The sequence below is a fragment of the Panthera tigris genome, chromosome A1 (genome assembly GCF_018350195.1).
Source record: "Panthera tigris isolate Pti1 chromosome A1, P.tigris_Pti1_mat1.1, whole genome shotgun sequence".
NCBI classification, from domain to species: domain Eukaryota; kingdom Metazoa; phylum Chordata; class Mammalia; order Carnivora; family Felidae; genus Panthera; species Panthera tigris.
In genome coordinates, this window is record NC_056660.1 from 144,944,079 (window position 1) to 144,971,602 (window position 27,524).

At 38.1% G+C, this 27,524-nt stretch overlaps 1 protein-coding gene across 12 annotated transcripts in view; it reads left to right on the plus strand.

Moving 5' to 3' along the window:
• Positions 1 to 27,524, plus strand: part of ATG10 (autophagy related 10) — a 259,908-nt gene that overhangs the window by 228,026 nt on the left and 4,358 nt on the right. For 3 of the 12 annotated variants that reach the window (XR_006218746.1, XM_042989415.1, XM_042989395.1), the window contains exons 6-7: positions 18,535 to 18,632; positions 19,289 to 19,404. The exons of 1 other annotated variant lie outside the window; for it this stretch is intronic. Coding sequence is in view for 10 of the 11 variants with exons in the window: in XM_042989415.1 (XP_042845349.1) it covers positions 18,535 to 18,632; positions 19,289 to 19,388 (198 nt within the window). In the remaining variant the exon portion in view is untranslated. Of the gene's footprint in view, positions 1 to 13,117; positions 13,230 to 13,740; positions 13,758 to 14,854; positions 15,012 to 18,534; positions 18,633 to 19,288; positions 22,105 to 22,320; positions 23,070 to 27,524 lie in introns of those variants that run through there. 8 more of the 12 variants (XM_042989445.1, XM_015536525.2, XM_042989411.1 and 5 more) reach the window with 7 other exon arrangements.

Here is a 27,524-nt window from a genome sequence, read left to right on the forward strand (position 1 = left end):
TTTCAGTGCAAATTAGTTTGGGTTGATCATATTTAATCAGAAAGTATTAGAATCCTAAAAAATAACATATCCCAGCTGACCATACAGTAAAAAATAAAATCATGTACCTTCCTCTCAGGTGATACAAAGATATGGGAAGCATCACACTATGGGAATGTTCACATTTTGCTTCATCACCTGAGTCAGTAGGGAAAATTAACTTTCTGGGCCCTTGAGTCAACCTCACCCAATGTTTGCAGTTTATCACATCTGTAAGGCAGAGGTCAAGGGGGAACTATGGAAAGGAGACACTGTTCAAAAGTTTAAGTACTTTGCTGTCCAAGCAGACTCCAGGTCAATCTGTCTGCCAAAATTGATCTCAAAACCAAAATGGCTTTGGCCCCATTATCTGAATATGACTGTCAGAGCCACCTTCAGTCCTCTGCTGCTGTAGCCTATACTGAGGCCCTTTTCAGATGGCCTGGTGTCTTCCTTGCTGGTATCCACACAGCAGGTATATAAAGGAGCATCTCCCTGCCTACTGAGTGATTGGATGGCTCTCTGGTGGTCTCTGGTGGTGAATATTATATATGCTTCTAGAGGGAACCGCCGAATACTTGACTCCATTACAGCAAACACAAAAACAAACATTTGTACAAATAAACTAAAATTCTCTGGTATGAACCTAAGTCTGATGGTAACTTCTAGTTGTAACTCTGAAGGATCATAGTATCATTTATGTATGATATAGAGCAGCATTTTAGAGTGAATTATCCATATAATATTTAATCTCTCTCTCTTCTTCCCTCCCTCCCTCCCTCTCCCCTTCCACCTTCCGTCTTCCACCAACAAAAACTCAAATTCTCCAATAGTTCTTTTAACAGGCAGTTCTCAAGATATGCCTGTTTGGGTGTCTGTGGGTGTATATAATTTATTATTAACTTTTTGATAAGCAGCTCTCTGTAGATCTGAACATTAAACCTCTTAAGTATCACAGTTACAAATGTCCATTTTAGCAATTTGCTTTTGTACCAGGAGGTGAATTAGACATACTGAGTTGTTATATCAAAGAGAGCTGGTATGTATACCTCAACACATACATTTCTGTGCTGCATGTTACTAAAGTACATGAGGGTTCTTTTTAATTCTTGGTATAGTGTGTGTAATCAGTGACGTAAACATCATCCATTAGTCAGTTCAGCCTTCCCTGAAGTATTAGTATGCTAAACAATCCTATTACCACAGCATTATTTTGATACTTTATTAAAAGTCCTATAGCTCTAGCATTGGCATACTCAAACACAGCTTTATGCAATTAGGATTATAATGGAAGCTTTATTACAGTGATATACAACTTGTATCATTCTAATAAAAGTTCCTGTACCTAGCAATGCTTTAATAATGTTGTTTCTGTAACAGTGATTCCTCAGTAATGGAGCTTCTCTCATGGCAACTTCATTATTAGGAAATGATTTCAGTAATAGAAATGCAAATAAAGATTTTGAGAGGAGGGTTTTATGCATGGCTCTATTACTGACCTGCTATCTTTTCATGCATTACATCTAATCATTATAAAACTACCATGTAGATTATAGTTATGCTTATTACTATCCTGTTACATTTTAACATTTGTGTCCTTCCAAATTATTAAAATTAACTGCCATTTTAAAATAAAATTCAAGGGTTAAAATAATTTAAATTTTAATTAAATTTTGTTTCTAAAGCATTAAAAATGTTTCACAAAACACCACCTCTAATTTATTTTTATTGTATCAGAGACTGAGTAGACCAGTTGCATTCACACTGGAGCGTATGTACCCCTGGGTGTATACGAAGACTTCCCAAAGGGTGTGTGTGTGTGTGTGTGTGTGTGTGTGTGTGTGTGTGTGTGTAGTGGGGGAGGGTTATGGAGAGTTTTAAAGGAATTAATTTCCAGATCTTCTACTTCCATATGCACCCTCTCATAAAATCCATCTGTCTGAAAAGGCACTTGTGGCCAAGATTTTCCTTTCCCACTTTCCCTTTTTGCCTTTCTGCCACTGTACAAAACAAAGGCATGCCTCATACCCATCGCATCCCTTACCATGGCATATGGCTCAGCCGGGGCACTAAAAGGAGCAACTGGACCATGCCTTTATTTTAGCCCCCCTCTTCTGCCCTCAATCTCTATTTTTATGAGCCAAGAAGCATAGGACAGTGTATAAGTGACTGGACTATGGAGCCAGAAAGTCTGTGTGTGGATCCAGGCTCTGCGACCTGGAAGAGTCATCTAAGCTATCTCAACCTTAGTTTTGGCATCTATAAAATGGAGATAACAATAGTAGAGTGTTGTGAGGATTAAGTGGGTTCATACATGTATGAAAAAGTGTGACCTGTAGTTCATACTAAGTGGTGCTATTATGATTTCCAAAAATATTTCACTTTTTATTTTTTGCCAAATTTTAAATGTTTAGTTTTGATTAACTAAATAATATTAATAATTACAATTAAAACTCAGACATCTTAGTTAATTTAGCACTTAGAGGAGAATGGTCATGGGAACTTTTGGAAAATGAACTCTTTTCTGTCTATATGCTTTTGTTTACAAGAATAGGATCAATAAAAACCTTTTAAGCATAAAATATACATTAGGGTAAAGTTCTTTGACAGAAGCAGAATGGAGATAAATTCAAGGAGAAAACTGTAAAACATCCAATTGTTCATATATTTTTTTAAATGAATGATAGTGAGTATTATAATGCTGTGGCATTTATGTTTGATTACATTTAAGAGAGTGACATGATAATCCTTACAATTGTGTATATGTATAATAGCATATATTTAAAATGGTGAATATTACAATATACTGGAAATTATACCATTTGCAACTTTTTAATGAAAAATTTTGGAAGTCAATTTATTTTACATTGAGAGAGAGTGAGAGAGAGCGAGAGCACGAGCAAGGAAGGGGCAGAGAGAGAGGGAAAGAGAGAATCCTAAGCAGGCTCTGTGCTATCAGCGTGGAGCCTGATGCCTGGCTCAGTCTCACAAACTGCAAGATCATGACCTGAGCCCAAATCAAGAGTTGGACACTTAACCAACTGAGCCACCCGGGCACCCCTATAAGATATATATTTTTTAAGAGTAGGTGTGTATAAGCAAAAGTGTTCACAGACATTGGGATAAGACACTGACTTGTAGGAGTAAAGATGTAAGTGAAAGTAGTGTTATCAAATTACCTTTTTAATTTCTGTTTTATGAACACTAGGTATTAAGAACATAGGTATTAAGAATAATATCTTTGAGCCCCATGACAAGCTCTGTGCTGATAGGTCAGAGCCTGAAGCCTGCTCTGGATTCTGTGTCTCCTTCTGTCTCTGCCCCTCCCTTGTTCATGCTCTCTCTCAAAAATAAATACTAAAACATCAAAAAAAAAAAAAAAAAAAGAATACCATCTCCTTTATCAAGTTAGAAAACTAAGTAAAATTCTAGAATTCTGAGGCTTTCCTGGCAGAAAGTCAAATTGACTCTATGTGGACTAACGCTGCTGAGTATCTCCAGTGCTTCACAGAGTAGGTCAGTGTATGGACAACACATGCACTCCCAAGTTGATTAGTATGTGACGCATGGGAGAGGGCTCTTCCTTTGAAGGGGGAGCTGGATTTGTCCTTTGATCTGTTTGTAGTTGTAGAATGGGCCCTTTCAGAGTGGATCTTGTCCTGAGGCCAAAATGGGGAGACTCTTCTGCTGGATGAATGCTTTGAGACTTTTACATCATGCTGGAAAAGCAGCTGTTACTACTACTGGAAGACCACCAGCTAAGACCAAAAAAAAAAAAAAAAAAAAAAAAAAAGAATGGGCCTCATGAGGAACATGCTAAAAATAGAGTGTTTTCAATGTAAAAAAAAAAAAAAGGTGTTGAAGAAAATTCACATTCCCTCAGGTGTGTTTATTGACGATTATATTTACATCAGTTTGACATTCTTATTTCGTGCCATGCCTCAAGATGGAAGTTTGGATGCCAATTTCTTAGTGTGCAAGTTTTGTGTCTGCATATCCATGGTTGTAATCATAATGAATATACAATGCTGTGTGCTGGGTTTTTACACTTAACATTATTTTCCAGACTCTTGACAAGGAAAGCCCAGAGCTTTTAGAGGAGTGATCTGATAATACTGTAGTCATATTTATACCAACTGCCACCAAATCCGAGGAGAGCACGAACTTTACTTAATGTAATTTGTTATGGCCTATTTTAATGGCCATTTGAGACCCAGGTATCAATTGTTGGAGACTCAGGTCAGATAATGCAAGCCTCCTCTGAGGCATCGAAGCTTTGGCATGCCGCTTGTGAAAAGTTGCTGACCCTGCCCCAGCCAATCTGGAAAAGCAGCATCCAGGAACATGATGTGTTTACAGGCATTTGAGAGAGTCACCAAACCCCACCCTGAGCCCTAACCCTTCTCCATATATTTACTGTCCTTCACCAAGTCACTAATTCCCAAGGGCTGCATCCTATGGCCAAGTCCAAAATGGCATAAATCCTAAGCTAGTTGCCTAGAGTTTTTGTAAAGTCTGTGTGATGTTTTTGTGAAATATTCCCAAGGAGGATTTAATTCTAACATTAAGACATTGCTGTTTAAAACATTGAAGGATTAGTCAAGTAGTTTGTATTGGTGGCAGTTATATTAGTTTTATAATTTTGGAGGGAAATGTGATAATATAGATCAACAGCTATATTGATATCCCAACTGTTTTTACTCATTCCTAAAATTTTATTATAAGGAAATAATCTGTAGTCCATAATACACATGCATGCATGCACAATGTATAATAGTATAAAACTGGAAAACGGTCTAAATATTTAACAGTGGAATAATTGTAAAGTCTATTATATCAACCAGATGGAATATTATATACCTAAAAAGAAAGTTAAAAGGAGTATTCAAAATATGGGAAAGTATATATGAAATAATGTTACAAGGTAAGAAGAAAAAATGAATCACAAAATTATATATACACGGTGTACATAACTATGAAAGATAGGTAGAAGGATAGATATCAATAAATTTGGGAAGCAATCAGCCTTTAAGAAAAAGGAAGAACAAAAACTTAAGGATGACTGAGTCTGAAGCAATCATGAGATTCACTGACTGCTGGTGTGAGAGGACATGTGGGAAAATAACAGTGACTTCTGAGCTCTGCCTTAAGTCCTTGTGGAAAGCCTGTGAATTTCCCAGTACCAGTTTTCTTTTTCAGTTTTAGACTCTCTTTTTTGTGTCCTGTACTTTCTTGTCTAGAAAATACTGAACTATATCCAAGCTATAAAAATCAGTTCTTAAAATTCCAACAGAAGTTACTATGGAGAAATGTAAAAAAAATGGATTTGGTTGGGAAATTGGATTAAAATATACATTTTTTTTATCCTGACATTGCTTACATTTTTAATAAAATATCTTTAAAAATAAGAAACTGCCATTCTTGCCCATATGTACCAGTTTATTTCTCTCTCTAATATATGTTTGCAAATACCAGGATGCAATTATTGTCTGAAGAAAATCTGTGATTACAGTTTTATATAGAGGAGTATAATTTCTTAATACTATAGCCTGTTAGTAGCATTGTTTTTGTTATCTAGTTTCAAATTATTAGTAGTCTAAAAAGTGGGAAAAATATCTCATAGTAGCTAATTTTTTTTTATAATTTTTAAAAAGATTTATTTATTATTTTTGAGAATGTGCATGCAAGCAGGGAAGGGGTGGAGAGAGGGAGGGATGGAAGATCCGGATCAGGCTTTGTGCTGACGGCAGCAAGCCCCACATGGGTCTCCAACTCACAGACTGCAAGATCATGACCTAAGCTGAAGTCAGACACTCAACTGACTGAGCCATTCAGGTGCCCCAGTAGTAGCTAAATTTTTGTAGGTCGTATCTTCCCCTAACATGTTTCATTATTAGATAAGTAATAAGAGATTTATAATGGGTTTATCACCTCCTTAGGAATTTTCTTCAGGTAGTCTCTTTTGAGAGATCTTCTAAAAAGAAAAACTAATTTTAACTTAAATCACTGGGAAATCTGCTTCTGGGAGTAAAGGGAATCTTTTTATTACCAAAGTTGTATAAGAAGCAGGAAGGAAATACATAAATGTTAGCTGTAAACTAGGGTGCTTTCATTAGGAATTTATATTGATTATATTTATCTGAAGAGAGCACTGTGATATTAAGAAATCATCTTAAAGATTCATCTGTATGCCTTTTCATTGCTTTAAAATTCTATTTGGCACCATTCTAAAAAGTGATTGTACTAACAGACTGCTAGTTTCTTTTGTATTGCTCATAAAACATCTTCCTGGATGGTAGTTGCCATACATTAATATCTGATTATCAATGAATTAGGTTGTTTTTAAGTTTGTTCTTGAAAATCCTTGAATTTTGTGATTGCTGATTCACCTCTCTATTATGCCCCAACATACCTAGCTCTAAAATATGGTCACTGTTTTAGTGAGTATCTCAGAAATAGACTCGGTAAGCCAAAAATGGTCACCATTATGTAATGTAGTGGAAGTGGGAAAAAAAGAATTAATGCTTGGAAAGAACAAGCTCCCAATTGTTTTCCTTTAAGACAAAAATAGAATAAATGTAATGCCTGCAAGTTGTTTCATGCTGAAGTGCTACATTTAGTCCTTAGCAGGCTTGGCAGTGGCAGGGAGAGACTACGTTCTATTCTGGAATCTGGACATGAGTCTCAGCTCCATCATTTCTGAGTGTCATGACCTTGGATAAGCCACCCCTCTGAGTAATTTTCTACAAAAATGGGTGGAGGCCAAATAAACATTCTTCCAACACTTAGGGGTTTGACTAGAGAGAGACACACTGACAGTGTCCTCTACTGACACCATCACCGATCAGGTATTTTTAAAAAATGGATGTTTCTACCGGAACAGGACATTTTAATAAAAACGTTGATAGGGAACACAACAAGGCTTTTAAACAGAGACTTAGAGTCCTTTTTGTCTTCATTCAAATCTGCTTTATTTTTCTTTCTGTGACGCTATATAAAAATCTCATCAATATACAAAATCATTCTGAGCCTCAGATTTTCTCATTTTCTCTGGATGAGAGCTTTGATTAGCTTTTTACAAGTTCTTCATTAGTAATTGGCTTGCTTTTTTGTTTTTGTTTTTGGCTGTTGTCTCTAATAAGTTTCTGTTCTATCAAAGAATTCTTTGAGGATGGTCTGAAATACTCTACTCTGTGTTATGATACAGAATATTACAATTTAATATTCTTTATAAAATGCAACCAACAAGTGCTTTCCAGATTAAATGTTCATTTCTTCTTTTTGATGCTGGTGGCTGGGATGGGTTGTTCAGTCTTATCATCATGCCTGACCTAGTTGTGCAGCCGTTCCTATTTAATTAATAGACATTTACATAAGCTCTTTTTCCCCCAGCAAGCTTCATAATGGTCTTGTTGGTTATCTCCTTTCACCCTGTGAAGTACCAGCAGTGCTATTTCTATTTTGCATATCAAAATACTGAGAGATTAAATAATGTACAACAAATTGATAACTGAATAAGTTTGGGAGCTCAGAATTCTGGCATATTAACAGTGTTGCTTAAAGCAACAACCCGTATAGAGTCTATAAATATATTCAAACTCTGCTTTCTAATCCAGGAGTTGGAGTTGGGACTGTCAGCAGCTTAGGGAGGGAGCCCTTTGTAGATGTAGGCAGGAGTGGGAGAATTAGTTTCTGGACTCCCTCTGGAGCCATGAAAGGAAAGTTTTTTGTTAGCGGAGGAGGTGGTGTCTAAGAACTATTGCTGTGATGTTTGTAATTTTTAATAAAAATTCTGGGAAGCCTGGTGGCTTCTGTGCAGCATATGAATTTGAAGAACCCTCCTATTTTTTTTTAAATCTGACTTTCCAAACATCATTAGAATTTTATTCCTAATTAACTGGCCAACAAATATCAACAGGTGCAACTTGAACAAAGCATAGCTTCTCTGGGCTCCCTCTGCCTCTCCAAGAACTGAGGAGACTTTTAGGGTACTTGGGCAAGACTTTCATTTCTTTCCCACATATATCTATTTTTAAATATTCTCTCACTGTCTTTGTATCTTTATCCTCACACACTCAGGGGGGAGAAATCTGTCCTGGGATATTTCCCACCTCTTCCCCCCTGCCCTGCCACCTTTTTTTATGTCTTTTCAAAACTATAAGAGGGGATTGTTTGTACTTCAAACCTTGCTTCTTTGCCTTGTCTAGGTGTTGATTACTTCCAGAGCATTCTTTGGATCTTATAGGGATCACTTCACTTATTTAACAATGTCACCAACACAACAAACAAAAATATTTTTTTCTTCTCTAACTAACCACACTTCTCGGTCTTTCTTAAAAGATGGAAGTCTGTGTGTCCCTTACTTAACTTCCTTTCCGCTAAACCTGGGGTGATCTCTTTCTGTCTTAGAGCCTACCGCCACAGGCTTCTCCAAGTCCTGCTCACTGTTTAAGGCCTGGAACAGATAAGTGCCATATCTCCAGGAAATCTTCGCTGCCCCTCCTCCACCAGTCTGAACTGAACTCTCCTTTGTCTGAGTTCCCGTATTCCTGGGTTTGTACCTTTTGAGTGGTACATAATCTGTTGTGTATGAGAGTGATTTCTGTAACCCTTGAATTGCGGATACCCTAATGAGCATGGGGAGAGATGAGGAGTGAAGAGAAGATGTCCTATTCAGTTTGACTCAAGGCCCCTCTTAGCTCATGAAAATACATACCCCATGTACAGTCTGGTGTTTCCAAATGCATGGCACCCAACACAGTGTCATGGAAACCCCTCACAATACAGCAAGCATTAGATCTGCAGAATGACAAGAGGAGTTGAGGAGGCATCGGGATCTCACCATGAGTATCACTCCAGGCAACAAACAGTCTTTCCATCCATGGGTTCTCGCACCTGGGCTGCCTCTGCAGCGTGGTTTCATTCTCATTTATTGGCGACCTCCTCTCTGGCCTCCAGCACTTGCAGGCCTTCCTCAGGATACCCTCAATCTCACAGTGGGGAACATCTCATTTTCTGCTAGTGTCATTGAGAACCCCACACAATCTTCTCTGGGGTGGGAAGCCTCCTGATGCCTCTTCTCCAAATGATGAAAATAAATAAATAAAATAAAATGAAATGAAACAAAACCCATCCCACAGAGCACATCTCTCTCTGCCAGCTTTTCTGGTTTCTGCTCACAAGTCCTACGATTCATCCCCCACCGTCAGGCCAAATGACATTTCTTTTCTCCCTAGGGATCTGCTTTTCCATTCTCTTTAGAAATCCTAAGTAGAGGGGAGTGAGTGGTGAAAAACTTACCTTTGGAATTCTCTCCCCTAGAGATGCAACTCAGGACTTTAGTGCTAGGGGTGCAGCTGGACTGTAAACCCCAGGAGTTGAGATAATGCGATGCTGTTTGATATCTTTGTAGTACCTAAAGCTAGACTATTAACCCCATGAGAGTAGATTGTGCTTCTGTCTTGAGTCTGCTGATATCTCTAGTGCCTAGAACAGTGCTTGGCATATGGAATGATGCTCCTCAAATATTGGTTGAATAAATGAATGGTGAATAGATGGATAGATGGATGAATACTTAGCAAAAGTTTTACCCACAGGAGGTATTCAGTGATGTTTATTGAATGCATTAGTAAAGGAAAAAAGAAAAGAAAAGAAAAACACATGAACTAATATGGGATTGAGTTAAGTAGAAAATGATGAGTTTATTATACATTTTAGTAGTGTTTCTTAGTTTCTTAAGGTGTCTGGATAACACACCTTAGGGGGATACTGTGGTGTGGCAGGGCATAGGCTAATTCGGAGAATTAAAATATGCATCTTGGTGCATCAGTTCTTTTCAGTAGTAATATAGGATATTATCTTTTGTGTGGAAGCCAATAGATAGATTTTAGAATATAGTGCATAGTTTACATAAGTTTCTATGGAGAGTTATTCCTGACTATGCCTTCAGACCCTCTCCTTTGTTCTTAGATGTACTTTGGAAGAAATATTTGGGAACACAGATAGTGAAGATTTTATCTTATCTGGAGACTCCTATAAATGTACAGAAGATTCTGCTCCTGGTTTTGTGACAAAGAGAAAGAATGTTTCTTTTCCTTTAACATCCCTACAGTGGCATTGGAGGCCACTGGTGCATTCCACACAAACATTCCCCTTTACAGAATAGGTTGCATATGCCAATAATTTATCTTGGTACAGTAGCATGTATTTGTCTATGCAGTCATTCCATTAATATTTATTGAGTGTCTACTAGGTGAAAGGCACTGCTATGGATGCTGAGATTGAAATAGTAATGAGAATACTTTCTCTGTCCTCAAGAAATTACAGTATAGTAACAGAAGGCTCCTGTAAATGGTCGATTACCTGTGCAGAATGGTGTGGAATTGAGCAGTAGGCTTAAGCATGGGGTGCAGTGGGGACACAGAGGGAGGGCAACTGATGCACGATTGGGGTAAAAGAAAGCTGAGATCTACAGTTCATCAGTTTGAGCCCCCAATCAGGCTCTGCACTGATAGCATGGAATCTACTTGGGATTCTCTCTTACTTCTCTCTCTGCCACTCCCTTGCTCATGCTCTCTCTCTCTCTCTCGCTCAAAAAAAAGAAATAAAAAAAAATTTTTTAAAAGAAAGCTGAGATCTGTAGGAGAAAAATGGACATTAGTAGGTAGGAAAGGGTGGGAGGGTATTCCTAACAGAGAGAACCTCATGTACAAAGGTTTGGAGGTAAGAAAAATAGTGTTTGGGGAACAGCAAGTAATTTAATGGTAAACTGTACATAAATATAAGTAAATATCTAGTTTTCTAATTCTGAATAGGATTTTTAAACACAAAAATGATAAAAGAAATGAAAGAAAAATTATATGTTAAATTATCTAATGTTATATTCCCCATATAAATCATCATGAATAAAATTTAAAGATAATGAGAAATCTGGAAATTTAAATTATTTTTAGTAATTCGGCATCTTTTATGGGAGCAGGTATTACCTGTTTATGGAACACTATATTTCTAACATTTGAACCATTGCATGACTCACGGTGATGGTTGAGTGAATGAAAAGGATCAGTGTCCTCAAAAGGTACAAAAGAGCTAAAACATATTAATAATAAACCCCTGCAAAACCTCACTAGACAAATAGTCAAGAAAACATGAATAGACACTTCAAGTTGGGAGTCATCCTTGTTCTTTCCTATTTCTTACACAGCGTATTGAATCCTTTAGCAAATCTTGTTGGCTCTCTATTCAAAGTAAATCCCAAACCTGACCATTCTCCCCCATCCACACTACCATCACCTAGTATAGGCCACCACCATATCTGAGTTACTACAACCCCTCCTAGCTGGTCTTCTGCTTCTCCTTCTTCTACAATATCCAGACTGATATTTTAAACTGTAAATCAGAATATGTCACTTCTTTTTCCAAAATCCCCCAATGTCTCCCCATCACACTCAGAATAAAAGTCCAAATCTTTTATATGCTTTGCAAGGCCCTACGTGATCTTACCTTTTGGTTACCTTTCCAGTCTTTCTTCTGCCAATATTACCCTACATTTCATCTGGCCACACTGGTCTTCATGCTGTTTCTGGAACACTCCGAGCACTCTCCCTCACTAGAATCTTAGTGTCTTTGCATTTGTTCTTCCCAAGCCAAAAATACTCATTTCCCAAAGAATTACATGGCTTGTTCTTTACTTGGTCAGCTCTCTGCTGAAACGTTACCTGTGCAAAGAAGCCTTCCCTCACCAACTTACATAAAATAGCATGCCTCCCCATTATTCTCTATATATTGGGTTTTTTTTCCTCTTAACCATTTGACCCTTTCTGCTTTACTCTGTATAGAACATATAAAAAGAGTGAAAGATGTAGACCCAGAAAATTCCTAAACATGTGAGTGTGGAATTAGGATCCCTTTTATTCCCTTTCCATCCCTAGGCACCAGAGAGAAGCATATGTAAACTTCTCTGGAAGGATGCGTTTTTAATCCTAGGCATCAAAGAAATACTAGATTTATAGTTCTACTACCAGGTCACAATTTATTTTTTTTATTTAAAAAAATGTTTTATTGGAGAGAGAGAGGGAGTGTACATGCCTGAGCAGGGGAGAGGGGGCAGATGGAGAGGGAGAAAGAGAGAGAGAGAGAGAGAGAGAGAGAGAATCTCAAGCAGGCTGTATGCTCAGCATGGAGCCCAATGTGGGGCTCGATCCCATGACCCTGGGATCATGACTTAAGCCGATATCAAGAGTCAGATGCTTAACCAACTGAGCCACCCAGGCACCCCAGTCACAGTTTAAAAAGTACAGAATTCATAAGAAGCCATTAAACGTGAGAGGTAGCAAAAACCACAAACTATAGTATCAGATGCTCAAATTCATATGTTAAAATTTTTTGGCGCAAAATATAAAATAAATATGTTGAATATGATTCTTTAAAAGGAAGGAAATACTGACAGTATAATGTAGGAAGAAGAGACTATCAAAAATAATCAGGTAAATGTAATAAACAATCAAATAGAAACTTCAGAAAGGAAAGCATCTAATTAGAAGGCCTAACTAGAAAGCAGATAAATATAGTTAAAGAAAGCATTAATGTGTTAGAAGACTCTGAAGAAATTATACACATTGTTGCAAAAACTAAAAGGAAGATGGTAAATATAACAGGTTAAGAGATACTAGGGAGAGAGGAGGAGAAACACATGTCTGATAGTAGTTCCAGAAAGAGAGCCTAGAGAGAATGAAGAGTGAATATTCACAAAGCTGTTGGTGAGAATTTTCCAGGACTGTTGCAAGGACTCTGATATTCAGATTCAGAAGGTTCAGTGAATCTGAGCAGGGTCAATGAAAAGGAATCGACACATAGACACATTATGGTAAAACACTAAAGGGAAAGAGAATATCTTAAAAGAAGTGACAATTAGAATTGATAGTTCACTTCCAAACAGAAAAGAAAAAAGAAAATGGAAGCCACAAGGAAATGGGATTATATATTCAAAGTGTTGAGAGCATATAATTGTAACCTAAAATTTTATACCCACAAACACTCATTTTTTCAAAAATGGAGACAAGATAAAGCATTCACAATGTGGCACATTTACTACCTACAGATCTTCACTAAGAGGTGCTCTGAAGGATGTAGTTCAATGATAGTGAAAATGATCCCAGAATGAATATCTGAAGATCTAGGAAAAAAATAGGAAGCAAAAAGAATAGTCAAATGTGAGTAAATTTCAACAAACACTGAGTTCAAAAATTAATAATATAAAATTTATGGGATTAAAAAAGCCAAAGATACAACTGAAATACAACAGTAGTACAGGAATCAGAAAGGAGTGATCAGAGTTAAACATTCCAAGTTACTTGAATTATCTGGGGAAAAGGCAAATAGATTGAGTAATTGTATTTTATTAAGTAAAACATTTACTTAAAGATTGTGGGATAACTATTAGAAGTTTAGAAATACAGCCTGTACTTTCAAGTTAATAAAAAGAGAAAAAAAAAAAAACAATGAGAAAAAACATTTGAACCTATACTGAATCTAAAGGAAAGCAACAGAGGAATAAAAATGAAAAGGAAAAGAAACATTAAAAATAGAATAAGTAAAAAAAGTCTAAAATAGAAAAAATTAAATTATATCAGTAATCACAAAGCCTGCAAGTGAACTAAACACTCCATGTAAGAGATAGATTATTAAGGTGGATTTCTTAAAGAATCTATGTTATTTTTATAGGAAATACATCCAACATAAGGACACAGATTGAAAAGCAAATAATTTTTAAAATGCATTAGGTAAGTAGAAAGTTGGTGTGGCTATATTTATAGCAGATAAAAGTTCTTTTGGGGGAAGAAAGCATAATCAGAGATAAGTATGATCACTGTATTAAAGCCTCATTCTCTGGATATATGCCTTCAAATAACATAGCTTCAGGACATAGAAAATGAAAACTGACAGACTTCAAGCAGAAATGGACAAATCAACTATTTTAATGAGAGATTTAAACTTCTTTTAGAAATTCGTAGATCAAACAGATAAGAATCTAGAAAACATGGACAGCACAATTACCTGGCTAGATCTAGTGGCACATGGGGAGCGGTCTAGCCAACAACTCAAGATTACATATTCTTTATGCATATTTTTAAGTACCCATGCAAAATTAAAAAATTAAGAACAACAAAATAAATCCGAACAAAATATATACAGGGAAAAAATAAAAATAAGTATAGAAATCTGCAAAACAAAAGACAAAGAAACTTCAAGAACACCAACAAAAAACACATATGGCAGGACTGGCATATAGTGGGTACTTGGTACATATCTTTCTGTTCATTGAATAAAAAGCAATAGAAGACTATAAACGTGTGTACATGAAAAGGTTTGAAATTCACCAAATAGTGATTAAATCTGAGTTGGTCAGTCTTAGGTTATCCTGCTTTTTTTTTCTTTGTTCTTTTCTGTATTTTCTGAGCTCTCTGTATGTATTTCCCTTACAATTTTATGAAAACACATTATTTTGAAATAAAAGTAAGTAGATTTTTGCAGAGATGGACTAGAGAGAGGATTAAATGTCCCTGACAACACCTCTGGTCAGTGGGGTGGAAAGGTGCAATGTAAGACCACACTTCAGAGGTGCTTCACTCCCTACTACATGGATGACTTTAAGTGTAATCCCTTTGAACCCGTTCTCCAAGTGGCAACAATAAAGCCTTCCTCAAAGAATTACTCAGATAGGTGACCCCGCGCAAAGCACTTAGTACAGTGTCTCATACTGCAGACGTTCAATAGCCGTTTTCCTTTCCCTGCTTGAGGAAGCAGGCTTAGGGAAATATCCCTCTCCATTTCTAAGGAATGTACCCTGAGTGGAAGGCAAATTCGATCAGTCTGGAATATGCAACTGGATGAAAGCTTCATATGTGAAATTATATTTGTGCCCTCCTGGAGAGCCAAGAAAATTAAGAAATGAACCAAGAAATTCATCTCCTTTATTAGATGTAAGAATGAAGGTGCAGTATTATCATTTCCTTGTGATAGTCATATCTAATAGTTCTGAAACCAATTCACGGTATTCATGTCAGACTTATTTTATGAGACATTTAACCATTGCTAAATTAAATTTCATAGGAGAATGTGCCTATATAACTCCTCTGGAGTTACAGAGATAGAAATCTGACCCATCATTTCTATTTTCACGGAAAACCATTTAGCAGAACTTTGTTCCAGTAGAAGTGTTTATTGAGTTGTAAGCCTAACACAGTTCACTGGCTGCATGTATTTCCACACTGACATTTTTCTCAGTGCAGATTTGCATCAGTTCATTAGTACTGACAGCAGATGGTAGTACTTTCACACAAATTTACCTTCTGAATTGATCTAAGAAATGTCACTAAAAAGATCCTGACAGTTTTGATGTTCTTCCATTTCTGAAAATGGTATGTTAAACAAATAAGGTGTAGGGTTTTAGATTTTTTTGACTCTAGCTCATAATTCCTAAACTAAAAATGAAAGACGGCTTTCATCTCTGATTCTGGCTGTCTGAAGGAGAAAGTAGAAAATGCAGATAATGTTTCCTGATGGCATGAACCTTAAAAAATCTCCAGTGCAGAAAAATGGCTTTTGGAGAATATTATCCAGATTGATTGTCTACACTGATAAGACACCTCAAATTATTTGTAAATTCTCTACCGTAACTTTGAATATAAATTGTTTGGCTTGCAGGATTAGCTGATTGAATGTTACTGAAAAAATAGTATCAGCTCAGGTCATAAGGCTCACTTTGAATTCTGTCACTTCTGCAGCGTTAACATATCCCTAAGATTAGCCACATTTTAAAACTATAGATTTGCCGTTAGTTAGGGTTAAATCATTATAAAATTGTCAGACAAGAAGACTTAATATTTGCTAAGTGAACGATGAGGGAAGATATGAATTCTAATCACATCGGGGAAACTTTTAATTTTTCTATATTGTATAATCATTATTATACTCATAATGACTTAAGGCCTATATTCAGTAGTCTTATATATTTAGAAACCAGGATTTTTGAGTATTTTAAAAATTAATTTTCCATCTGTATCTGAAAAGTAATTAATGGTTTGGTTAGTTTGCCACAACTAAGAGAAGCTGACACACTTGAGAAAGCATTGGGTGTTGGCCATATACAGTTTAACCATGGAAGTGATTATGGATGCTTTTGACACACTGCTAGAAGAGTGGCCATGATTAGCAACATATTTAAGGGATTTATTTAACAACAAAAAGGAGCTTTTCAGTTCTAAATGCTCTCAAAATCAAGGGACCCTGTTTTATTTTATTCATAACGCTTATTATTTTCTGGATTATTTTGTCTATTTATTTGTTCTATAAATTTATTGGCTGTCTCCTGCACTGGCATGAAAGTTCCCTGGGATCAGGGACTTTGTTTATCTTTGCAATACAGTGATCTCTATTACTATATCCAGAACTGTTCCTGGCAGACACATAAGACATGATCAGTAGATATGTGTTGAATTAATAAATACTAGTTTAAGACATATAAGGAGAGCCAGAATCAAGCTGGACGGGAAGACTTGCTATAGGCATAACACATTGGGGCTCTGACCCTAGGCTCTGCTTAGATTCGAATGGGAAGGAGGGGTGGGAAGAGAGCAGGAAAGAGGGAGCCCAGGCTCTGCTGTAAGAGTCAGGCCACTAGGCAGACTCTGGAGGTGGCGCTCAGGAGACATACACTGCCCCATACCCAGCGGATACCCCAGCCCTCAGCACACACATACATCCCCAAATATCCATACCCAGCATCTCCAATACACAGTGGAATGGTGCCTCTGTTTCCTGTGAGCAGGTGTGTGCACATGCACACCAACATGAGTGTTTTGGGGTTGGACGGTAGAGTTAGCAGCAACAACCACACGTAATTCTTTCCATGGATGCTCTGAGTTCAGCTTCTCCTTGGACTGGCTGACAAGAGGAGAAGAAGCCAGGAGAAGAAGCTAGGCCCCTAGTCCAAATCCAGCCAACAGGCTTGTTTTATTTGGCCCACTCTATGTTTAAAAAAAAAAAAAAAAGTGCCAAAATTTAAATTTAGGAGATTTTACATAAAAATCTGGATTGCTAGGTTATTTTGACAAATGGGAAGACCTGGCACACTGAACCTACATTCCCACATGGCACAATTGGCTGGAGCAGAGTAGCAAGCCTACCCTTGGCTGGGCACACTCTCCATTTCCCCACAGTCCCTGTCACCTGCTTGTGTATTTAACTGACCTCGCTCCTTCATGCTACCTGTGTGATCTCTGTAGGTATCTGTCCCAGTTTGCTTGGCCAGCTATAACAAAATACCACAGATTGGGTAGTTTACACACACGGAAATTTATTTTTTACAATTCTGAAGTCTGAGATCAGTATACCAGCCTGTTCTCATAAGGACGCTCTTTCGGGTCACACACTTCTTGTGTCCTCACATGGCAGAAGGGGGTGAACTAGCAATCAGGGGGCAGGATCTCTTTTATAAGGTCCAAATTCGCATTCCTGAGGGCTCTACCCTCATGACCTAATCACTTCCTAAAGGCCCAACCTCCTGTAATACCTTCACACCGGGCTTTAGGATTTCAACATATGAATATGGGGAGATGCAAACATTCAGACCATAGCAATATTTGAGTTTGCAGTCTTTGGCGTAGTTGTGAATCTACAATGTAAACGATCAATAAATTTATTGTTAATAATTGTTTTTGCATTGGCACAATTTGTGCGTGGATCACTCACTACATAGAAATCTCCTAGGGCTCCCCATTGTTGGCCAAATTATGTCCACATCGCTATACTGGCAGCGGTCTGACCCGTATCTTGGATCCAGTCATTCTCCTATGAAGGCAGTGGCGTTGCATCAAGTGAGTTTTGATTTACAGAAACGGCCCAATAAGCTTGGGAGAGACAGAAGGATAGAAACAGATAAACAGAGGAAACTCAGAAAGAGACAGACAGAAGTACAACAATTTAAATAATGCAAACCATTCTCCTGCTTCCTCTCCCCTCCCCTACCATTCTACCCACTGAACATGTGCCTGTTGGCACCGCAGTGATGCTTGAAACAATCAACACATTGGCAAAGTTTATGTAAAAAAAAAAAAAAAAAAGTGTGAAAGATTTTGGTTCCCTTACAATGAGGCGAATGAAATACATTGTTCACGTGGTCAGGCTACTGGGCTTCACAGACAGCCTTGAGGAAAAACCAGAGAATAATTACAGGCCATAGAGTAACATTAGTTGACAAAGAGAGGAAACTGATAAAATTTGTCTACAGTTGGTATTGTGTAAACAAAACTGTGTACCCTTCTATACTTTATCAATTCATAACTTCTTCTCATGTGTGGATTATGAATTATATTTCAAAAACTGAAATTGATCTGTATCTTAATTTAGTAACTTGGAATTTAAAGGAAACTTTTATTTTAACAAACCAGATTGTGCGTTTTAACTTTTTCAAAGTAACTCACACTGGCAATCCTGGACCAACTCTGATTCCTACAGGAGCATCCAATACTTGGGCAGCCTTTTTTTGTACTTCATCCCTGCAAGACGGATGAATTCATGACTCCTGTGTTAAAGAATTCTCAAAAAATCAATAGGTAAGAAACACCATCAAGATACATTGGCTTTTACTCTTATTTTAAAAGTGTAAATCTTTTTATGTGACTCTAAAAGCCAAGCTAAAAAAGAAATATTTTTTGTAATAATAATAATGGCTAATGTTTATTGATTTTTACTGTGTGCTAGGCACTGTTCTAAGTATTTTAGATATATTAAGACATTGGATTTTTATAACACCCCATGAGCTAATTTCCATTATTTTACCCAGTTTACAGAAGAGGAAGCTAAAGCACAGAGGAATTAAATGACTTGGCCATGTTCACACTGCTAGTTAGATGGTAGAATTGGGATTTGAACCCATGCATTTGTGCCTCAGAGCCATGCTCTTAACCACTGCACTATGCAACCTTAGCAAATGCTGTAAATTTTAAGTGTAAAATTGGAATCATCAAGGGGAGTCAGGAGTCCCAGTGCCTTGACTCCCCTTTTAACTACCTTACTGGGGATCCTCAGTCCCTTTGGACCTCAAGTTCCTGTCAAGTAATGGAGCTGATATTTGGAAATGCTAGAATTCCACATGGTGGGCACATATCTTTGAAGACAGCTCAGCTCTTCTGTTGGTAACTGATTTTCTACCTCTCACCCAACTACAATGGAAACATGAGAGTTTCCTGTTTTTTCACTTGTTTCCTAGGAGTGTCAACTACATCACATCTTGGCTGAGCGTTGTAGGGCCAGTTGTTGGGCTAAATCTACCTCTGAGTTATGCCAGAGCAGCTTCTGAGGATGAATGAAATGTCCATCAACAAGGTAAAAAGGAAAGCCCGCATTGAGTGGTTTGCTATGACAAAGACGCTGTTATCTCTGTTACACTTAGGGTCTTCACTGGCCCCATCAAATGTTAAGTCTTCTTTCATCTTTAATAGGCTGAACATGGACTGTTTGTTTAGGTTTTTAGTCAGGCAGGGCCCCATCGTTTAGGAAGCATTGGACTTTGCTACAATAACACTCACCCAAACACAGGAGTGGATGGCTTTATTTCAGAATTGTAATAATTCTTTGTTGCTCAGTTAACTTTCTTTTATTCTCTTGAATTTTGTTTTGTTTTTGTTCTTAACTTTCTTCTGTTGGGCCAAAGAACTTAGGAAATTGTAGCATGAGGGACACCAAAAGTATACTTGGCCAGCCCCGGTTTTAATAGGACAAATACCATGCAACATTTCGACTCACCAAGACTTTGACATGGATTATTTTTTCTATTGGAAGCAAATGTCTGTAGTAACTGATATACTGTATACCTAATCTGGAAGAATTTTTGGTTTGGATTTGCTTGTTTTGTTTTTCATTTTAACTTGCCCAGGGGTTGAAACTAAGACAAAATGTAATTGTCTCTTTAGACAGCCTAGATCGGTGTCTATCAATGAGGAATGTACTTTAGAATCACCTGTGGATCTTTTATGACTATGAATGCTTGGGGCTATCTTCTGAAACAGCCTCACTGGGGTGGTTCTGACCCACCTGCTTCTGGAGAACCTCTGATCTGGACGTACCTTTAGTGTGGCATTTATTTGTATTGTTTTGGTCTCCCAATAGGCCTTTTCCAGTTCTGTATGAGCTCCAGCAAGCCTGACTTACTTCCTACCATTTGTCTGGACTTTGCTCCAGGCCTCCTGGTTGTTAAGAACGTCTAGGAGACATTTGTTCACGAGACAGCCCACTTGGAGGAAGCCATGGGGTGAGGGGGTTATCTACTGGCCGATCACAGTAGACTGTGCCTGCACTTTTAGTCTGTAGGTTCGAGGCTGAGCTCTCACACCGGGAGTGGAAGTAGAGAATGGGTTAATTCAAACTGCTAGAAAAGCTAAAAGTAAATTTTAAAATGCTGAGCTGCACATATTCATGCTGGGATGAGAGCCTGCTTACATGCTTGCTGGGCATTTTGGTATTTACCACTTAACATCTTTTCAACTTCTGCAGGGATTTTCATCACCCACCACCCCCCCCACCCCATCCACTCTCCCTAATGTAAACACAGATTTCTCAGCAAGTCATTTCTCAGACCATGTCATTTCTGGGGTAAAAAAACTAAATAAATTATAATAATGTGTCATCTGGATGATGTACTCGTTTGGAAATATTAGTTATCCTTTGCTATCAGATTCTGAGGGATAGTATCAATCACATAGGGACAATGTTTTTGTTGGTGTCAGTGTTGTTTTCAAGTTAATTTTTTTTGGTCTGCTTGATGAAGACCTTAAAATTCATCAGTGGCAGAAAATAATTCTGAAAAGCTCTTGTAGGTTGTAGAGACCACTCCCCCCAGATAGATATCTCTGCTCAGGCAGCTCCATTTCTTTTCAGAATAGTTTTTGCTTTAAAAAAACTTAATTTTTGATTGATAAAAATTTCCATTTTTAAGAATGCAGCTACATAACAGACTGTTATCCCAACAGTTATAAAACATTAGAAAATATTTTGTTTTGTCAAAGTAACAGCTCTTTCTCTGCAATATGAGGATTTTTCCTCCGGGTTTCTTCTCCAGTTAATATAATGCAAAACCCCTTCAATCAGAAATAGTGCTGGTTAAAGCTACCAAACAGTATCCTAAACTGCTTTTGTGTAGCCTTGGAACAGTTACTTCACCTCCTTGGTCCTCAGCTATGTGATTTGTGAGACCGACTGTAATTCTTGGTCTGTGAAATAGAAGTGTTGAATTCTAGACTGTGAGGTTGGTGAGCTGCCAGCTGTGTGACTTGGGCTAAATTTCCTAATCTCCTTTAGGGTTTTGCCATTTCTATTTTTAAAAAACCCATTAACATCCATCCTACTCACCTACCAAGAGCAGGAAGGAGATCAAAATGCTAAGTCAACCTGAATGTGCTTCATAACCAACACAAGAGTAAGGGTGCCACAAGAGTAAGGGTGATCTGGGATAATTAGCCCCAGCTCCTATCCAGTGTCAGCATACATTCTCCCTCCCTCCCTCCCACCTTGTTTCCCAACACAGATGGGCCCCACCCCCCCATCAAGCAAGTCGTCTCCACCCACATCCTTATCTGAGTGTTGTTCTTGCTGGTTCCCACCTGGAAATGCTTCCTTCTCCATCTCTCTACTCAATTCTCAACCTAGTCTATATAATTCACTCTTACAAAGCCATCTCTGACCACCGTAGCTCCCACTGATCAACCTCTCACTTCATTACTCACTGCACTTAGTCATAGTAGCATTTAATTTTCTCCCTTTCACTCTGATCGCCTCCTTAATGATGGATAATAAAATAACTTACCCACTTTCTTTGGTATGTTATAAGGTAGCATGCACATGAGAGTTGTTGTCTGCCCTTTGTAAGTGATCCAGGGAAGGCTCTCAGTCTGGGGATTGGGCCAGCAGCTGTGTTGATCATTTGATACTATGGCCTACAGACTGGGGGATAAAAAACCCAAACTAACCATCTTCCTAACACAGATGTATTAAAATAAAGATGTATTAAAGTAAAGGAAGTTAAAACTGGGTTTTTGCATCCATTTTTCCTGAGATACGTATAGTTTTTATTCATACTCTCAAGATATTAGAAAATGGAGATCTGCATTGTCAGAACCAGCTCTTACATAATTCAAACAGCTGATATTCCAGTGAGTTGGGTTTTTTAAGGATTAAAATGTGAGAATAAGAATATGCAACTATTCAGTCCAGCAGATACCAACTGAGTTTCTCTTGTGTACTTAGCCCGGTGTTAGTGGCCAGGGATGACAAACAGAAAGACATAACCCTGGCTCATAACAATGCCACAGTCCAGTGAAAAACACAGACAAGAAAAAGACTCAGGGACAGTAGGACGTGTGCTGTGGCAAAGGTGTGGAAAGCCAGCGCCCGGGAAGGTTTGCAGAAGAGGAATGTGAGTGGAGCTGCGAAAAATCTAAGATTTAGCCAGGTCAAGAATGGAGGAAAGACCTTGAAGATGCATGGGGAACTGGCAAAGAGTGAGGCTGGCTCAAAGGACTGGGGCCAGGTCTGGAGGAGATTTATTGCCACACTGAGAATTTGTATCTGGCCTAAAAAACAGAAAGAACCACTGAGGGAATGCAAGTAGAAGAGTTGAAATGATCACTCTTGCATTTTGCAAAGATCCTGTATTTTTTAAATGATGATTGTGTATAACTAGTCACACATCTACTTTGTCAGTTTTTATCACAAGCAGGTACTGGCCCACAGGCTCTAGAAGGTAGGAGTGCATAAAGGGCTGGGGGTATGCCAAGGATATTTTTCAGTTTTTACCCAGGACCTTCCAAAACCAAACCTGCCAGTGCCTGGAATGCCTGTTTCCTGGCTGTGTTACCTGGGGCAAGTCACTGCACCTCTCTGAGCCTCTCTTTCCTAATGTATTAAATGGAAGGACGTGTATTAGATCACTAGTTATTAGTTTATGACTAGTATATATGTATATTTTTTATGAAATAGAATATGTCTGGGAAACATTCCCTGTGTTATCTTCTTTACTCTCATGCTACTACACTCACCACACTTCTGATTCTAGATGTGTAAGTTTTTCACACATCAAATGATCCTGCAGTAGCAACTGGTGTCCTGCAATTCAGTTCAGTTCTGATACCATCTGCCTGGAATTAGCACCACAAGACCTCCCCATGTAAGACCCCAGGTTGTCACAAGTCCCAGGTTGTCACCTGTATTTCTGACTGACCAACTATAAACCAAGGTTGCCATGACCTCCTCCTTGGGTTCAGTAATTTGTTAGAATGGCTCATAACATTTAGGGAAACACTTACGTGTACCGGTTGATTATGTAACAAAGGATATGATACAGAATACAGATGAACAGCCAGATGAAGAGCTACGTAGGGCAAGGCCTGGAGAGTCCCAGGTGCAGGAGCTTCTGTCCACCTGGAAGCTCTCTCAAACTCGTACTTTTGGGATTTGATGGAAATGTCATCATGAAGGCATGAATGATCACTAACTCTACTTCTAGCCCTTCCCCTCTTCCCAGAGGATGGAGAACAGGTCTGAAAGCCCCAAGCTTCGAATCAGACCTTGGTCTTTCTGGTGACCAGCCCCCACCCTGAAGCTGTTCAAGAGCCCACCAAGAGTCAGCTCCTTATATCAAAAGATACTCCTATCACCCAGGAAATTCCAAGGGATTTAGGAAGTCAGTGTCGGGAGCCAGAATCAAAGACCAAGTATTAGAAGAAATGCTCCTCATGTTCTCATCGCTTAAGAAATCACAAGGGTTTAGGAGCTCTGTGCCAGAACTGGGGGCAGATATATAAGTAAATATATATATTTAAATATTTATATATTCTATTATTTTACAAATATATGGAAAAAATAGGTTGCACATGGTAAGGATATTACTGTTTGGTGAAACTTTGGCTTCAGCTATATATACATATAATCTGTTTATATGGGTGTGTATTTCTGCGCCTGCATGGAAATATATTTCTCACTCCAGGAAACAGAGATTTGAAAACTAATGGACAAATAAGCTTCCTTCCAATTCTAAGACCCTCTGATTCCCCCCTTATACTGCTGACCAGTAAGTTGCTGAAGGTTGTTCCAGAAGGATATAGGCAGTACTTAACTATTGTGCCCATGGAACTGAGCTATTTAAATATGCACATACGTCCTTTTATAGGGCTTGTCTGTAAAAGTGCTTTCACATTTTTATTCTTAAATTTTGTAGTGTTCTTTCAAGCAGTACTGCAGTGTATAAAGCCTTTGCTTGTAACTTTTGTGTTGTCAATAGCGGCACCTAGTGGTAAAAGAGCCCTATTGCAAGTATCCTGTATTCTAAGCTGTTAAAACTGAAAGTGATTTTACAGATCACCAAGTCCCATTTTATAAATTATAAAAAACAAACTGGAAACTCACATTTTTTTCCTACCCTGAAATATACTTTACATAAGAATAAATAAATCCTATGTCTGACTTATGATTTCTTGCGTTACTTTGATGCTTTTAAAAAAAAATTTTTTTTTATGTTTATTTATTTTTGAGAGAGATAGAGACAGAATGCAAGTGGGTTGGGGCAGAGAGAGAGGGAGACACAGAATCTGAAGCAGGCTCCAGGCTCTGAGCTGTCAGCACAGAGGCTGACGCGGGGCTGGAACTCATGAACTGTGAGATCATGACCTGAGCCAAAGTTGGATGCTCAACCGACTGAGCCACCCAGGTGCCCCAATGCTGTTTTTTTTTTTTTTTAAGTTTATTTATTTATTTTGAGAGAGTCAGAGACAGCACAAGTGGGGGAGGGGCAGAGAGAGAGAGAGACTCCTAAGCAGGCTCTACACTGCCAGTACAGACCCTGATGCAGGGCTCGGACTCAGGAAACCACAAGATCATGACCTCAGCTGAAACCAAGAGTCATACGGTTAACCAACTGAGCCACCCAGGTGCCCCTGAAGCTTTTCAGTACCCAGAAGTCAGTTACAACTAAGGCAGAAATCTAAGCATACTCTGATAGGTTAATGGGAATTCATAGTTCAGTATATCCACAGCCTTTGGTGCATTATTATTTACACATGCATGCCAGATTGGGGTTTAGCATGGTGCCTGACACATGATAATTACTCAATAAATCTTTGTGGAATATTTGTATATGTGGCCGAATACTGAGGGGGGAAGGCTCCCATGGTCTTTCTGCAGGCACGAGGACCTGGACCTGCTTTCCTCTTTTGGGAACTGCATCCCACTCTTTGCCTTGAGAAGACTTCTTCCCCTGACACCAGCAGCAGAGTAGGATGTGGTCTCCTCCATCCCTTTCTTCAGCAGATTCAAAGAGAGAGAATATCCAGGCCCTTACCTACTTACTAATAGGGAAATGGCTAAATCGAATGTGATGCTGGATAGCAGTTAAGGGGAATGAATTGAATCTCCATCCAATCTCAAAATAGGCAGTTCTCATAAATAGATTGTTGAGTTAAAACAGAAAGCAAAAACTAGATGATAAATATGCAAGCAACTTAACACAACTTATAAAAAATATATACCAATACCACATATTCTTTATAGTACATATACAGTATATGTATGTAAAACCATTAAAAATGATCTAGGACACACACCAAACTTGTAAGAATGGTTACCTCAAACTGGAGAGTGGGAACTTGGATTGGAAGAAATCAAAGACTGGCTCTTTTTGTAATGCTATACTTATCTAGCCTTAGCCTATAAAACTAAAATCCATTTTTATTTATTTATTTTTAATTTTTTTAATGTTTATTTATTTTTGAGAGAGAGAGAGACAGAGATAGAGACAGAATGCAAGTGGGGGAGGAGCAGAAAGAAAGGGAGACACAGAATCTGAAGCAGGCTCCAGGCTCTGAGCTGTCAGCACAGAGCCCAACATGGGGCTTGAACTCACAGACCACAGGATCATGACCTGAGCCAAAGTCAGGCACTTAACTGACTGAACCACCCAGGCACCCCTAAAATTCATTTTTGGAAAAGATTTTTGTCCTAATAAATAACTTGGAAGCCACAGAAACATTTGAAGGCGAACATTTCAAATGTGCTTAAGTGGGAATCACCCATGGATAACTGCAATTAAAATTTTGCTGCATTTCCTCATACTAGTTTGGACATATTTAATTAGGATCATTCCATATATAATTTTACATTCTTATTTTTCCCATATAACATTATATTGACAGCATTATCCCATGTCATTTGATATTCTTTGAAAAATCAACTTACAATGACTAGTATATCTTCTGTATCAAAATGTACCAAATAATTCTATTGGACGTTTAGGTTGTTTCTAATTCTTCTCTGTTTATTTAACATACATCCATTAAGCACATACTTCCTGCGTGGACCTGTGCTAGGGATATAGTGGTCAGTAAGGTAGACAAAGCCCCTCCCTCGGAGATCTAATGCAGTAAGAAATGTGTGCAGAAGCAGTTGCTTTAGGTTATACTGTTACTAAGGGAATGACCAGATCAAAGGATATGAAATGTCTTAAGACTTTTGATTCACGTCCCTAAATTGTTCACTACTAAGGCTATATGATTTACATTCCCAGCAGTAGTCTGTGCTTTACTTTCCCTAAAATCTTTGAAAATAATTTTATTTTACTTTGCTTTTATTACTGAGCTGACCCTTTTTTTCTTTATGTCTTGCTAAATTTTGCATAGATTCTCAGCTTACTTCTTCCTAGTAGGCTATGCATTTCTCAGTGTTGCTAGAGTTAGTTTTCCAGCTTTTTTATTGTCCATTTAATTGCCCCAAATCTCTGTTTTGCTTCCATCAGAGCTGACTGTCCATATACTGGTTCTAATAAAACCAGAAAGCTGGAGTTAAACAATTAGGATATATATATATATATATATATATATATTATATATGAAATTTATTGTCAAAATGGTTTCCATATAACACCCAGTGCTCATCCCAAAAGATGCCCTCTTCAATACCCATCACCCACCCTCCCCTCCCTCCCACCCCCCATCAGCCCTCAGTTTGTTCTCAGTTTTTAAGAGTCTCTTATGCTTTGACTCTCTCCCACTCTAACCTCTTTTTTTTTTTTTCCTTCTCCGCCCCCATGGGTTTCTGTTAAGTTTCTCAGGATCCACATAAGAGTGAAAACATATGGCATCTGTCTTTCTCTGTATGGCTTATTTCACTTAGCATCACACACTCCAGTTCCATCCATGTTGCTACAAAGGGCCATATTTCGTTCTTTCTCATTGCCATGTAGTACTCCATTGTGTATATAAACCACAATTTCTTTATCCATTCATCAGTTGATGGACATTTAGGCTTTTTCCATAATTTGGCTATTGTTGAGAGTGCTGCTATAAACATTGGGGTACAAGTGCCCCTATGCATCAGCATTCCTGTATCCCTTGGGTAAATTCCAAGCAGTGCTACCGCTGGGTCATAGGGCAGGTCTATGTTTAATTTTTTGAGGAACCTCC